Here is a 16,088-nt window from a genome sequence, read left to right as displayed (position 1 = left end):
CTTTAATATGTATACCCAGGCGGAAATTGTTTTTGTCTTAACTGGGCGGAAGTGGCGGAATTGTAATTAAAATTTAGTTTAAGACCTAATTGAAAACGTTTGCTTAATGCACAATTTCAAATTGTCTCGCAGTGAAATAGTCGAGAGCATGGTGCAAATAAACGGAGTCAATTAGAGCTAATAAAATGTTTAACTAATTTGTTTAAAGATTGAACAGTTCGAAAGGTTTCAAATCGCGAAAAGTCAATAGAACTCCACCAGAGATCTACAAGCCAGTCGTGGGGCACTTACTTTATGTGGAAGTGATCAGCGAGAGAAGCCGAGTCAATTCCTATATAAGGTATGTTATCTATATACAATCTTAATCATATAAAATCAATGAATTCCTATTTACTCCTTTTTGTATCTAAAACGTTAGATAATGAATTATAATGAATAAAGCACACATTGAATTGAAATTGAAATTAAACCGTATAATACCAGTAGAATATACTTTTAGTTAGTAGAATATACTTATTTGGAAAGTAACTTTAAATTTTTTAGCTAATTGTAAGAGGTAATGTCACTAGGCAATGGTTTTTGCGATACAATTTTTCACTCATTTATGATTGTCAATATTTCTAGACCATTGAAATTTGTGGCTAACAAAAATCAAATACTCCGAAAAATCCTATTGCAAGGCGCCTTAGAGTTACATTAAAAGGACTCGTTGCTCTTTACAAACACTTAATATGCTAGAACTGGCTGCTGCTTTAAAATTTAAAGCTTAAAAATAATTTAGCAGAAAAAAAATAAGATAAAAAGTAAAAAAAATAAAGTGAATGCACAGAAATAGCCAGGACAAAGGAAAATGCTCAAAATGAAATGACGCCAAAAGTATTGCAATGAAAATGCATTAAAATGCCTGCAACCAGAAAAAATGCGAATAATTTTAACAATCGACAATGCCCAATGGCAATTGCAGATATCTTATAAATTTAATATATATACAAAGTCATGTCTATATATGAGTTGAACAATTAGGCGCCAATGCGAGCTTCTGAACTTCAGTCTGATTCCTATTCTGTGTAGAATATTTTTATGGCCAATAGATCGCATAAATATTAACGGCCAACTGACTTGAATTCAAAATGACCACCAATAGTGCCTTACTCCAGACTTCATAATTTATGGTTTCATTGATTTGAGTAACTTCTGTATATATGAAATTTCTGCCAATGCCCAATGATTCGGAAATGCATAATATATATTGTATGCCACAATGGTCACAAAATCCAATGTCAATGTGCTTTTTATGCGTTTATTGACTTTACTTTCATTTAAGAGTTTGCCTAAGGGTTTTTTAACAAAGGATCTGCAGCATTTTTTTTCAAGTCATAAGTACGTATGGATGTTGGTTTCATTGTTTTTGTGAATTTAAAATAATTTGTATGTATGCCTTTTAATGGCTCATGGAACATGCAATTTCACTTAGGTTTTAATTTGGCATTGTCATGCAAGTTGGAACTTTCAGGTAGAAAAGAAAATTGTATCTGTTAGTGTAACTTCCAAACTGAATTGGTGTCTATGGTATAGTTCTTGAAGGAACAATCGATGGAAAATAGAGTTTTAAGGGTAGTAACTACGATTTGTTTGTTTGCAACTTTGAAAGGAAGGATACTGGATTTGTAACTCTTCAGTGTTTATGTAAGTAATTTTAATGAATTGACCCACTGTGCACAGTTTCCAAGCAAATGAAAATATTGATCCATTTTCAAACTTAGTAGGCTTTAAAACTAACTAACTATCTAGGCAGGCTCTGAGTTATTGTTGACATTCATAGAATTTTACAAATCAAACATTAGTTGACTTTAGGCAGTAAGAATTTCTGGCATATCAGTCATTTGGAGTTGATGTTTCGCTTCTATAAATTGTATTCGCTTTATTCGAGTAAAATGGCTAAAATAATGGAAGAAGGAACAGGGAATCCAGCCATGGAATGGTGTCTGTGTGAGAAGCTGCCCCGAGCCTTGCTGCATATACCATTGACCAGGGATATGCGCTGTGAGGTATGTGGTCTAGAGCGAAGAGCCCGGCATATATTTAGTTCGTCCAGCTCGAGCGATGAGGAGGCATTCGAGGAGCGTCAGAAAATGCTCTTGGAACGTCGAAGGGCTGAGGAGGCATGCAGTGGTCCGACTCGGGTCAAGGTGGCCATGAAGGCCAAGAAGCCGCCGTCGCATGCTAAAACAGATTGCAATAGATGCGGAGCCCTACCCAAGCCGAATGGTAAAGTCTATGCTGGACGCTTTGGCCACTATCCGAGACCCAAGCGTTTGGCAAAGCGTGAGGTGAAAATTGTCCATTCAGAATTGAAGACTGCTCCGCCACCATCTTCACCAACATCGTCGCCTCCATTGCAGACGGTGCCGGAAACGATATCGGAGTCCCCCAATGACGAGGATATACCCAATCTAGTGGCTTTGGCTCATGAAGTGTTTAAGCGGCCAGCTCATCAACGCACTCACTGGCCCAGCTTTTATGGTAATTTGTTTGTCAGCGATTTTATACCCCTGGACAATCCCATAACAGATCCTTCGGGGGGTGCCATCTCAAAGCGACGACATCTAGGCGGCCAGCCCTTGCGCACACATCGCAGCCGACCATTACCGCCCTTGGCGAAGGTGTTATCCGATATTGCCACTCAGCAGAAGAAGCCTATGCAACGTGCCAAAGGTGGTGGACTGGAGCCAGAAAAAGATCGCAGTTCAAGTTGTCAGGCCAGTCAGTTTACCCCCTACGATGTTTATGAAGGCCCTTCCGAGGATTCCTTGATTGTGAATAGTGCCAGTTTCCTGATACATCAGCGGGAGCTTAGTAGCAGGACTCTATTAAATCTACCTCCCAGTCTTTCGCTGTCCACATTTGACGATTCGCAGCATTCCAGTGACACCTTGTTCCAACCTACGGCACCACCTTTGGCTGAGCAAAGCGTCCAATCTACTCAAAATTTTCATTATTTACATGGCAGACATATCCAACTGGATACAGAGGCCCGTAAGGCGGTCTCACAGGCTGCCCTCTTGGATAACAGCAGCTCCAGTAGTTCCAGTAGTGAGAGCTCAATTCATTTGGCTCCTCAGCATACAACATTTGCTTCCTATCATCAAAAACAAAATAATCTGGCAATGAAACGAAAACATTTTCTTACCGAGGAGCAACCCCATGAAGAAACGGAAACAACGGCACCAGCCGTTGTGTCCATATTGGATGAGATTTTCTGGACACCCATGGAGAAGAGTATAATTACCGAACATGATGAAATAATCGCAGATAGCCCCAATAATGAAGCCGAAAGTAAGTTAACCTTGCAAAATAATATTTTAAATGATCAATCCAATATATTTAAAGATAGTGCAAGAAGACAAAATTGCAAACTGAATGACAATGGACATGGGGATCCCAAATTGGCAGATAGCCATTCCACCATATATTTTACAGCCAAAGAGTGCAATAAAATCGAAAAATGCCAGAAATGTGGGCGACCATCTAAAGATAAATCAACTGGGGAAATTGGGAAACAAAAAATTAAGCAAAGTAAAATTCCACAATATCAAAATATTTGTGGAAAATGTAACAAACCAAATAGTCCAACGACTAATCAATCAGCTACAACAATACACAGAATTGGATGCAAGTTCAATTCGTCTTTGAATTCTTCGGGTATCAGGAAAGAAAACACAAAATCATTAATACCAGTTATATCAAAAGATAACACTTTCAAAAAGAACAAGTCAATGATACCAAAATTCTCACACTCTAAGATCTATTTGAATGATCCCAAACCTAGGAACCAAAGGCCTATTAACTCTAACTTACGTCAATTCCACGAACCGTCGAGGCAATACATTATAAATTCCTTTCAAATCGTCCAACATTGCTGTACAGAGATGATTTTACCCAAAATGTTGGCCTGTTTCAGAGATATTATACATACAGCGTGTCTAGTTTCCTCCAAACTAGTCGAAATTGAAGAACCCCAAATACCATTGCTGGGTATATACGAATTTCGCACTCCCGACACTGATCCAAATTCGTCTTCCATAACTCTAACGCCCATATCTCATTTTCCAACACCAAAGGAAAACCAAATAGGCGAAGGCAAAAAATTAGTACCCGTTTGGCCAGCTCATCCGTTCAAGTACAGAAAGCGTAAAATTAAATATCGCGAAAGGGAATTAATAATTCAAACGAACAATCAAAATGAAATCATTGAACAAAATCATAGTTCGAATATTTCAAATAAGAGTGATTGCAAAAGCCAACACAAAGAGAAGCTTAAACAAGAAAAACAAAACGGTGAAGACTTCCTTATAGACGAAAAATACAAAGAAATGATGAAAAAACCCTTAAAACTAATTTCATGTGATGATAGCATAGCGAAAACTTGCACAGAATCGTTAGATCAAGCCAATGCAAGTGAGAAGAATGGCGAAAGCTCCAAGGAGCAAGAAACTTCATCAGGAAAACCATTACAACTTTTAACCCAAGTAGATTCAGATGACGAATCAGATATGGTATATTTTACCAGACATTAAATACTTGGATATCTATTTACTTATCAAGAAGCCTTCTTTGATCTAGTAGAACACTACACTAAAGCACATTAAAGAAACCACCCTTAACAAGAAAATACTTAGCGGCAAAATATTCTTGATTATTATTAGCGATGCATTCTCAAGATCTTCGTCAAACATAAAAAAATATATATCTTTGGACAACAAGTGGACATTACTCCGAGGTATGAGAACTCCCGCAAGGGCTTTAGTATATTTCACATTGTAGCTACATTACCTAAATTTAATTTTTAAGCGTCGTTTTCCACTAAAGCATTTACCATTTCTAACTATTTCTTCTTACATGCCCCTGATCCATATTATTTACATTATTTCCTTTCTTATTTTATAGTTTCAAATGATGAGCCTGCCTGCTATACCAAATAGTCCTAAATCGCCCTTGCGTATACGTTATCGAAATCCTGCCCCAGCTTTGCTCTCAGTTTTAGCAAGTATAACGTATTGGTTTCTATGTATTACAGCGTATATCATCATTTATGTGAGTATAAAACACAAAAGGAAGAGTTTAAATTATTCTAACAATTTAACGTCATTTCATTATTATTATTATTATTCTATTTTAGTTGGCTGGATTGATCATTATAGCGGGTCTAATCTGTCCAAGACATGCCTGGCAAATGCTCAATCATTTGTTCGATCAGTATCACATTGAGAAACAATTCAAAGACGAATTATGAGTTGTATATTTTTTAATAAAAAATGGTTCTCTTTTTTGATTAAGAACTACAATCTTTTTATGATGCTTTAATTTTTCTTTTTCTGTCACATCGTAATTGCCTAGCATTAATTTATTTTATGTAATAGTTAATTATGTGTTTACACTACTAATTTCATTTAGGTTTCTGTTTCGTATTACATTTAAAGTAAATACATATATAAATCGTTATTATTATCAATTGCAATCGTTGCCTTCCACTCAATTTCCAAAAAAAAAACTAAAATATAAAAAGAAACAACTCAAAAACAAATTTCAAATTGCACAATTTTTCCTTCTTTTTCAATACACGTACACGTAAAAAAATCGTACAAATTTATTAAAGCAATTTGTGAGAACTCAATTAAAATGCACATGAAAATCATGTAGAGATAAAGAAAGGCTTTTCGCCATACGAAAAATATATATAACTTGCATAATGCATATGTGTATAGGAAATCTTGTGTCATAAGTCATGAATTTAGGCACAATATCAAAAAGAACAATCGGTCGTGTGTGTGTGTGGAAAAGCCAGACACAAATATATAAAAAATGTATACATCATACTACATATATATATATGTGTTCATATGTAAAATATTAAGATCTAATCTGCTTGGAATTATTATTTCTTGCTGTGGTTATGGTGGTGGTGGCTCTTTTTGTTGTTTTCTATTTGGGTTTGGTGTGACATTATGAATTAGCTACAAGTGGATGTGGTCTATTAATCTATATATATAGACATTAATCAAGCAATGCAACCGCTACGCATAATTTAAAAAAGCAAGCCAATTTTAACAATTAATATGTCAACTCTTTTTTGTTATGCGTTGGTTTTTATGCTAATATATGATATTTTGCAAGAGGTTTTTTTTCGTTAATATATATTTTGTAGCATAAAACTTGGGGAGGTTCTTTCAATATATCAAAACCCTAATGGTTACATAATTATACGGTCCGGTTGCATTTCCTAATATATATCTATGTATACATATATGTAATATAATATATTGATTTTTCCATTAGTTGCCCGCAACATTTTGCACTTCACTTGAACTAATAATTTCGTAATCTCTACTAGAGCTCTCTGAATCCGATTCCGAGTTCCGTGGTGTGCTGTAAGAAAGACAAACATTTTAATTAGTTCTCGTAAATTTTTGTCATTATTGAAAAGCATATAAAAAGCCAAATATGTTGCATAAATTATAATCATTTCAGAAAGAAAAAGAAGCCAGTTATTTTATTAAATGATAATGTAAAAAATGTAAGGAACAGAAACAATAATAAAACAAAACGATAACTTACTCAGTTTATTAGTACTTTTATGTGTATAAGATTAATCGTGAATGTCCACACCTTACCTAGGAATGTTGATACCTTGAAGTTAATAGATCTTAAGGGATCAGCATAGAAATGAGTGACAGTTTCAACAATGCAGCACAAATCTAATATGAGTTTTTTATGAAATGTCACCTAAACTAGAACAATTCACAATAGAAAAGCGCATATGAAACGAATATAGAACACATCAGAATGGATGGGTATCTTTAAAGAAGGTATATTCATAGGATTACCTACTGTACAGTGGAAATATGAAAATCAATCTTTCTCCTAAATAGGTTTTGAAGTATAGAAAATCGTTTAGGGTCACAACCAATTGAAATCCATCTCCAATTATTCTTTACTAATTTTACCCATCAATTTAATTTCTTAGTGCTATTTAATGTGATTTTCAATAAAATTATACTTCACAATAAGTATATATACAAGAACAAAACATTCTTTAATTATGTTAAAAAAATGATTAAATGCAGTTACCGTTGCATATGAAAATATTATATAAACATTTATGCAATTCGATTAATTGATATAATATTATTTATTAAGGAACATAATTTTATACAGTTATTAACTAAAGTTAATTATTATCTTGCACTTTTATTTTTCTCTGTTTTTGTTGTTTAATTTTATGAGAGGCAAATGCAAACAAAAAACCAAAATGTGAGAAAACAAAAAAAAAAAAAAATAATAATAAAAATCAAAAGTGATAAAAAAAAAAAAAAATAAAACAAAATTCGAGCAATCGAGATTCGTTCGTCAATAGAAAGCGACGGCCAGCTTACCCAGCTTTGGAGTCCTTGGATTTCGTCTGCTGTTCACTTTGCTCCTGTTGTGGCTCCTGATCTTGCTCTGACACATCTACATCCTCATCTTCGTATTCATCGGCACCGACTTTACGGCGCTTTCGAACTTCCAGATCGGCGTCATGCTCTTTAATTTGCTCAATTTTCTCCGGCTCCAATGTGGAAACCTCACCATCGTTATCTAAATCACCATCGGGATCGGCATCCACAGCCGTATCCTCTTCAGCATCACTGTCCTTATCCTTTTTCCTTGACTTCGATTTAGATTTCTTTTCAGATTTAGATGTCGATGATGAGGACGTACTTGAATCACTGCCATAATTGCTCTAAATTGTAAAAAAAATGTGATTTAGTACATATAATGGATGATTTACTGATGGCCTACCTCATATAGCGGCCAGAAGGAAGCGAAAAATCCGACATCTTCAGTCAGATTGGGGAAGATCCAGAAATGCAATTTGCCGCGTGTCAGTGCCCAAACAATTGTAAAGACAATCAAACGCACTACGGTCAAAGCCAATATAAAAACAAGGAAGCCAGCTGCAGCAATGGAAAGATAATACACGCCCTTGCGCAATAGTGGGGGCCAAAGCGGGAAAAGACAAATACCCACTGCACCCAAAAGCAATATAAACCCAAATATCCAATAATGCAAGGGTATGGGGTCATAGATCCAAACATATGCCTCTGAACCATCAACAAAGATCTGTTCTGGATGCATATCTAAACGAATTTTACGTTTCTTTTTTTCAGTTTTCTTCTCCTTTTCGCTGGTCGCTCCTGCGGATGCATTGCCATCACCCTTAGGACTGTCTCCCTCAGGTTCTGCATCCTTTTTTTCATCTTTTGGTTTATCCTTCTCTTTCTCCTTTTCGGGCTGAGCTTTAGTGCTCTCACTCTTTTTATCAGCTCCTGCTGCTGCAGCCTTGCCACGTATTTCCTCCAATGTCACTGGAACCTTTTTGGCCCGATGGAAAAACTTATGCTCCAACATTACATCCAAAAATTCGACAGCTTGCTCTCGGCTGGTAAACAATGGATTATTGCCTTCGGCAAATTTTGATTTCATCAGAGCATCGATTGCCTTACTCGAGGTGAAGTATTCAACAACATGACTTAAAAATTTCGTCTTTTTTGTTTTCACATTCTTTTTAAGCCATTTGGCTACATTTTTCTCATCCTTTGATGGTTTCTCAACCTTCTGCTGTCCAGGTTCGGCGTATTCCTACAACGAGAACCATTCATAAATATTTAAAACAACAAAACTTATAATCATATTGATTGTAATCAGACAGCAAGGTCTATATAACACAAAACATTAAATGGGCCACGACATCAATTTCGTATTTCGTTACACTCCACACATTGTATACTAGATATTTCTCTCCTCTTCTCCGTTTAAGCCATACCGTTCCATCGTCATAGATCTCTTGCTCCTCCTCATATTCAAGCCGATCTTCATTATCACTCATTTTATTTTGATATATTTATAAATTTAGTAATTTTGAAGCGTAATTAAAACTTGTTTTTAAACTATTCTACTAATGGCTTTTTCTTTTAACAGTGACGTGTTGCAATCGCTCCGAGAGTCGAGAAAGTATTGAATCTTAACAATTTTGGTCAAGCCAGTGGCCATTCTCACTCGCTCACCGAGTGTCTCAGTCACAGTCTCAGAAACTTTCCCCAACAATAGGAACAACAAAAAAAAGAACAGCAGCTGATAAGTGGGTGCACCTGACAAGTGCGAGTGAATGAGAGAGCGGTCTTTGGTGAGCGAGAAGACTAAAATGAGGGAAGTCGAGAGAAACAGAGAACGAGGGAAAAACAAAAGAGGCAAAGAGGGAGAACGATCTGTTTACAAAGCGAACTTACAAATGTATGTCAGATAGCTTGGCAGCCAAGCTGCGTTGCCAGATTGGCTACAACTTTACAAGCTTAAAGATGGCTTTTCCATTATACATACACTACACAACAAAATTATTTTAAAATACCATTATGGCTATTAAAGTTGAAAATATGCTCCACAACGCAGCAAGGTATTTAAACGCGATGAGCAGAACCGTCTTTAAAAAAAGATAATATTGGGTCTCATTTATTCGCAAATTGTTATTTACAACTGATCCGCAATAAATTAAAACAAACTTTGCAAAACTTTTGAAACAACTTTGAAATAATTGTTTCAACATTTTTGAAAGAAGCCAAAAGGCAAATCTTCAAGATTTCAAAATATCAAGACAATCTAAAATCAGCATGTTTTTGAAATGTCGCAAAATATATGTCGGTATTAAAAGATTATTTGTGGATTGTACTACTCCATAGAAACTTACAATCCTGACACAAGAGAGAACTCAGAGCAACCTTATAATTTCCTAACTCATATGAATTGATTTGGTGCGTTTCCAAAGGCGATGCAACGTTCTCAGCTAATTATAGCCGGCCTGCAGGAGGCAGAGAAAGCAACACGCGCCCATGCATATACATACACATATACACACATACATGCCCCAACGCACACATAGACATTGGACAGCTGTGACAACATTGAACTTGCCCCCCAGCCTGATAAACTGATACCATGACCATTAGAGACTTGCCATATGATCCCACGTATAACCATAATTGCAGATTCACTAAGCGAACAATTGAAGCGCTGGAATCTGCGCAATATCAAAACAAAACCAATCAGAAACAACCTGGGCAGCTATTGGACTATGACAAATGGAAACGCGCACACACATCAGCAAAAATTAAAACGATATTATCACATTTTTAACACACTTACATCCTTGCGACGACGTGTTCTCTTCTTTTCCGACATTTTAACTTATACAAAATACAGTTTTCTGCTATTTGTTTCAAAAAATAACACTTTAAAATGGAATTGTGTTTTTGTGGAAATTTACTTTTATGCAGCGATACGGGGGGAGTCAAATAGAGTGGCCAGATGGCGAAATTATTTTATTTATCGATGTAACCTGCACGGTCATACAAAATCTGAGGTAAATATTGGTGGTAAATATTTACTTAAGCTACTCGGGCCCAAAACGGGCTTAAACTTCATAAATTTGGTATCAAACAAAAGAGAAAAATTCCACGAGCAAGACCTCGGATGCGCCTTGAAGATTGTTTTCCTTTTTTTTTGTGCAATTAGCAAATTAATATTTTTATTTTTAGCGGGACTATAGCTAAAAGTAGTGATTTTCGGCTAAACGAAACTGTCAAATTTCGGAAACTCGATTACGCGGGCTTTATAAAACTTTTGCAGGCACTATTCTCAACAAACGAAAATATGGTTGAGTTTGCAATATTTCTTGATTTTATAGAACAAATATAGTTCAGAATACAATAAAATGTGTGTTTTCAACACTCACTAGTGTTGTTGATTTGAGTCTTGGTGATTTTTTGAAATCAAGCATATTGTAATAATATCCATTCGTAAAACATTTGTACAAGTATGCCTGCTATATAGCAAAACACACTATAAAACAACCAATCGCCAAAAGGCACAAAAAACGAACGATCCTTCTGCAAACTTTCCACAGTTGTACGTCCTTGACCACAGGCTATAATGCTATAAATTATGACCATTTTTGAAATAAAGACACAGACGCGTTTAAATCGCGACATGCTTGGATATTGATTAGTTTCCCGCCAAGTGCCCCACACAGGTTGAAATAGGGCCCAGTTGGTCCATACAGTTTCGTATTGGACACGAAATCGTCGGAACCAGCTGCCAACGAAGCGGACATCACCACGCTTGAAGATCAACGATGATGTCAAAACTAAAATTTTCGTTTTCACCCAACGGTGGACCACAAACACCTGTGTCTCTTGCGTCTGGACATCACACACCTCGATGTGTTGTAGAAACCAGCTTGGAAATCGTCCATTATTATTATGAGAGACTGCAACTTTAGTCGGTATCCGTATATCCCGAGTTCGAAGCCACAGAATATAGGTAGTATTCCGTAGCAGATCCGGATGCTCCGGATCTTGCATTAGAGTGAACTGCAACTCCTGACGTTGTGTACTAAAAAAGGAGAGCCTCACCGAGGCCGTTGTATTGGCATTATAACGTCCTCCGGTCTTTATTTGAATCAAAATATCATGAACATCACTCGCTGATGTCTCTTCCATATCGACCATCTCACAGACAACCGTTTTGCTAGGTGATATACTATTATACATAAAGAGCCAGAGTAACCACAACACAAGGGCAGCTACGATAAATGCATAGACAATTATAATTGCAAAATTAGTCTCCACTTGAGCATATGGATCGACAGTAACAACAATGGCAGGCACATTATAAACATAGCTCGTATATGTGCCCAAAACACTGCAAGTACATCGCATCCCCCTACTCACATTCACAATCATCGACGGGATGCAACCATCATGACTCCAATATCGTTCATCCAAAGGCTTGGAGTACACCCAGTAATCACAGCTTCGCATTTGAAAGATGAAAGAAAATTCTGCTGGACCATTTGGCACTAGGGTCTTTGTTTTCTGATCCGGCGGATTCTCACCCCATACCCTGACGGCCATATATACCCGTCGATACTCATAGCAATTGTTGCGAAACAAAATGGTTTTACTTGTTAAATTCTCCGGTACAAAACAATCGGAGGCCGAGACTTGAGAGAACAGTGGAGGATTATTTATTGTCATGGCAACATGAAGTTTATGGGTACTTTTTGTAAAACGTACAGCGAGCAGGGTTAACTCCTCCAATAGGATGCGATACAAAAGGACATCTTGCATGTACGTTAGAGTGCCTACCTCAACGGCATTTATATATTTTCCCACATCCGAGACCCGCTCCTCAGGATCAATATGTTCAATTTCTTCGTAATCTTCAATATCATTTTCAGATTTGAAAGTTGCCAGTTGCTTCGTGTCATAATTGATCCTCGCCCTACCGTCAATGTAACTATTTTCTTTAAGCAAGTCTTTGCTTCTAGTTATTCGGTGTGCGCTAATATCCTCCATGTAGTCCTTGGCTGGCCTGTACTTGCCAATGATCGTGGTAAACGTGATCACACTTTTCCTTAATGGCACTTCCACTCTGAAATTGTCCACGGTGTGAAATATGCGAACCGATAGCAACACGGAACTTGGCTGTTTCTCCTCTGGATACCACCAGTGAAGCTCTCTTATTGTGGATATTACCTTAAGGCAAATCCAATTGTCGTCGCCCTCCTTGAGCTCTTGCAGCAAGGCAGGTTTAAATTCCACTTTATGCATACTATCACTTGTCTCAATGTAATATGTCCGGTCCCTTTCAATGTAAAAGCATTGCAATTCCAGAGCCACGCCCTCGGTGAGAATATCACCATTTTCATCTGGCTGAAGTCCATGAGCACGGGCGATACCCAGAAAACGATACAAGCGCTCAGTTTGCCATTTGGAATTCAACCAAACCAAAGAGCGAAACTTAGCATCCTCATCCTTAAAGTTTTTGATTTCTTCTGTCAATTTGTCAACTATCCTTTGATTTAGAGTTTGGTTCTTAAGTGCTGCCATAAACTGACTGTATATGGACTTCGGTGGGCGTGGCGCCTGCATGGAAAGCCGATTCATTATATCGTAGACTGTGACACATCCTTGGGTGACATTTATGAATGGCTGCTCCACAAGCAAATACTCCATATTAAATTGATATACGCAGGCGAAATTGTCATTTAAGGCCGCCACCACTGAGGTGAGCAAACGATGCTCGAGTGGATCGATTGGCTTCAATTGATGGGCCAACGTTTGCGTCAGATTAGCCAACTTTCCCAGTGATGAACGAGTACAGGTATCTGAGCCGTTTAGAGCTCGTAATAGCTCAACTGCCGCGTCGACCTGGTGAATGTGTGTGGCGACCGATTGAATTGTTTGCAAATAGCGTAAATAGTAACCTTCATCGACTAGACTCAATATATGATGAGGTTCACTGACAAGATAATTCCACACATCGTTGGGAGTGTCTGCGGTCACATTTTGCAAGGGCGTAATATGGACTTCTACACTGCTACTGCAGCAGGCTAGAAAGCTATCACAAACAAGAATCCTTATCTCACTGACCACTGGCAAATGCACCTCGCAGGTGCAATCATAGCAACTATTGAGCAGGACACGTCCAGCATAATACCAATATTCCATAGGCGAATAACGCGTACCGAAATTTTTGCAGCACGGATAAAATGCAGTTATTGCTTCGGTGCCAGTTATTGGATTCACTGTACAGTGCCCAACCGTGGGACCCAGATTTTTTTTGAAATGCTTAACCTGTTGACCCGTACGCCCGTCCTCAGTTTGAATGATTAATTTAACTACAGCCGTCGTGGCGACAATACGTATAAACATGGTCAAATCCTCTGTGGTTAGAGTAAGCTGTCCACTTACATACCATTGGTAGGAGATTTTTTGCCCACCACAGTCCAAACATTTGGCTTTTAGACGCACCTTTGAATGCGGACTATACATATCCAAAGCACAATTAAAAACACAATATATCATCACTTGGAGTATAGACTGTTTCACCATTTGTACGGTCTGAATCATGCGAGATTTACGACTGGGATTATCTTCAGCTTCCACCAATAGACGAAAAATGTATTGAAAATTTGGCCGAAATGAATATGCAGGAATTGTGAATTGTGGCACTATTAAAAATTTAGTAAATCGTTTTAATGCATAAGATCGTAAAACTCTATGTTTATGGACTTACACGTTGATATGTTACGTATGCAATTTGGATTTCTATAGTCTTCAAAAGACTCACAATTCCAATAATATTTTGCAAACTGTTTATCTGTTTCCTGTTTGGAGTAATCTCGACTCTAAAATGGCAACGCAAAAATATTGTCACTCACAATCAATATTCAATATAAATATCAAAGAAGCTAATTTCGGTTATGCCGAAGTTTATATACCCTTGCAGACCATTATTACTCTTTTAATTACAATTTTTTCATCTTCCCTTAATCCCTACATGGCTATATTGACTCAGCCTCTCATGCTGATCAAGAATATATATACTTTATGAGGTCGGAAACGTCTCCATCTGTGCGTTTCAAACATCTGACCAATTTATACAATCCTCTGCAAGGGTATAAAAAAAAACTACCGTAGAGCCATCCATGATAAGTCCTGTGGAATACTGAGCAATTCGTTCAGCGCCACCACCAATGACAGCTTCAACTGAACCCATTGCAATGTTCAGATAACAACGTGCAGCAAATTTTTGACCCTCGAATCGTCCTTCGACATAGAGCATTGCTTGATTTCGCCATAGCTCATATTTGGTATAGAAACGCAATGAATAACGTTTCAAAAAAATCGCATTATGGTTGGTATGGAACGTAGAATAACGGGCTGTGTAGAAAAAGAAATATAGTGATTACATTAAATATTTAGATATTTAGTTCCTCCAAAACTTACTCTCCCCCGTTAAGTCCCTCAGCTGCCAACGATATATTGTTTTGATCACCTTTTTGCTAGATTTGACAAAAACTGTTTGCACCAGAAGACTTCGGGCAATTGTCACATAACGTGGTAAGTCAGGATTTTGACACTTTAGCATTTGCAATCGTGGCTCCGCATTGGTATTCTCAATTTGAATTTTTATAACTCTCCTGTCTTCCTTAACCCAACTTTTAGAGGGCACTCTTAAAAGGAGATTCATATATTTATCATCCTTACTCCAGAATGTTGCATTTACTCGAGCAAAGAAACCGGTTTCATAAGTCACTTTCTCATCGGCTTTTACATTCAGATATGACAACTCCCGACTGATTGAATTTGTTCTCTCAAATTTTGGTGGCATTTGGTGACTCACTTTACCTATGCTACAGAAAACTAGGAGATAACTCTCTGTGTTAAGGCGTATCACAACCTCCACCTCATCGGGTATCATGTTGGCGGTAATGACAATAATCGTTGCTTGTCCATATGGTAAAATTCGATTAAAAAATATTTTAAGATTCATATTAGTCAGCACATTGTGATCGCCGTTTATACACATCAATGTGTAAGAGAGCACCAAAATAATTATTCCCAAAGGCTGCCACATGAATATTCTAAAGGCAGGTATTTTTTTTTTTTTTGTCTGATTTAGAATGTTAAGGCGAAGCCACAATATCAGAAATAAATTTTCAAGCAGTTTACTTGAATATGGAATCTCATCAGCAATGATTGTGGCCTGTCCCATTCGTCGGCATCAAAATCAAAGGGACTGCAAACGAAACAAAATATAATTTACAATCATAACATTATATGGGTATATTTTTAATAGTTACCAAGTTTAGCCATCTTAGAACAAATTGGCAAAATTGTCCTCGGCACTCTGTAGTTTGTTAGTTGGCTAAACTAGAGAAAGTTTTCCAATTAGAAGTTCTCAGAATCATTGAGTTTTGTGGAAACCAATACAAGTTACCGAAAAAACTTTGAAAATAGTTTATTATTATGGTGGTTTTGTTCACTTTTTTTGATTGAAATTTTTTACTGAAATTTTTATAAGCTCATTTATTCCAACAAACATTTAACTGATTATTTTCAAATAGAAAGTTCTCTATTACTATGTAAATCAACTACCTGATTACTTGGTTAATGATTCCTTCTTCATTCAAACCAGTTAGTGTCAAT

At 37.0% G+C, this 16,088-nt stretch overlaps 3 protein-coding genes across 7 annotated transcripts; 1 reads left to right on the top strand and 2 right to left on the bottom strand.

The window, feature by feature from the left end:
* Positions 1-1,820: 1,820 nt before the first annotated feature.
* On the top strand, positions 1,821-5,349 carry LOC137580976 (uncharacterized). Of its 2 annotated transcripts, XR_011033046.1 has the most exons (4): positions 1,824-3,336; positions 3,391-4,780; positions 4,948-5,094; positions 5,180-5,349. XR_011033046.1 is itself a non-coding variant. In XM_068295124.1 (2 exons), exons 1-2 carry the CDS (start codon positions 1,893-1,895, stop codon positions 3,418-3,420), a joined length of 1,470 nt encoding a protein of 489 aa, XP_068151225.1. In that variant the 5' UTR covers positions 1,821-1,892; the 3' UTR covers positions 3,421-3,515. The 2 variants fall into 2 exon arrangements, 1 of the variants encoding a protein (XP_068151225.1); XM_068295124.1 differs by lacking the exons at positions 4,948-5,094; positions 5,180-5,349 and having other exon boundaries at positions 1,821-3,336; positions 3,395-3,515.
* On the bottom strand, positions 5,127-10,398 carry Trp1 (translocation protein 1). Of its 4 annotated transcripts, XM_068295128.1 has the most exons (5): positions 10,237-10,398; positions 7,840-8,679; positions 7,506-7,780; positions 7,434-7,474; positions 5,127-6,426 (listed from the first exon to the last, which is right to left on the bottom strand). In XM_068295128.1, exons 1-5 carry the CDS (start codon positions 10,270-10,272, stop codon positions 6,281-6,283), a joined length of 1,338 nt encoding a protein of 445 aa, XP_068151229.1. In that variant the 5' UTR covers positions 10,273-10,398; the 3' UTR covers positions 5,127-6,280. The 4 variants fall into 4 exon arrangements, with proteins under 4 accessions (XP_068151229.1, XP_068151227.1, XP_068151226.1 ...); XM_068295126.1 differs by having other exon boundaries at positions 7,434-7,780; positions 10,237-10,397; XM_068295125.1 differs by lacking the exon at positions 10,237-10,398 and adding an exon at positions 8,864-9,030 and having other exon boundaries at positions 7,434-7,780.
* Positions 10,399-10,752: 354 nt separating this feature from the next.
* LOC137580978 (polycystin family receptor for egg jelly) lies at positions 10,753-15,526 on the bottom strand. The gene is made up of 4 exons (XM_068295129.1): positions 14,886-15,526; positions 14,572-14,819; positions 14,173-14,284; positions 10,753-14,107 (listed from the first exon to the last, which is right to left on the bottom strand). Exons 1-4 carry the CDS (start codon positions 15,514-15,516, stop codon positions 10,863-10,865), a joined length of 4,236 nt encoding a protein of 1,411 aa, XP_068151230.1. The 5' UTR covers positions 15,517-15,526; the 3' UTR covers positions 10,753-10,862.
* Between the last annotated feature and the right edge of the window lie 562 nt (positions 15,527-16,088).

The sequence above is a fragment of the Drosophila tropicalis genome, unplaced genomic scaffold (genome assembly GCF_018151085.1).
Source record: "Drosophila tropicalis isolate 14030-0801.00 unplaced genomic scaffold, ASM1815108v1 contig_845, whole genome shotgun sequence".
NCBI classification, from domain to species: domain Eukaryota; kingdom Metazoa; phylum Arthropoda; class Insecta; order Diptera; family Drosophilidae; genus Drosophila; species Drosophila tropicalis.
This window is presented reverse-complemented; position numbering and strand designations above follow the sequence as displayed.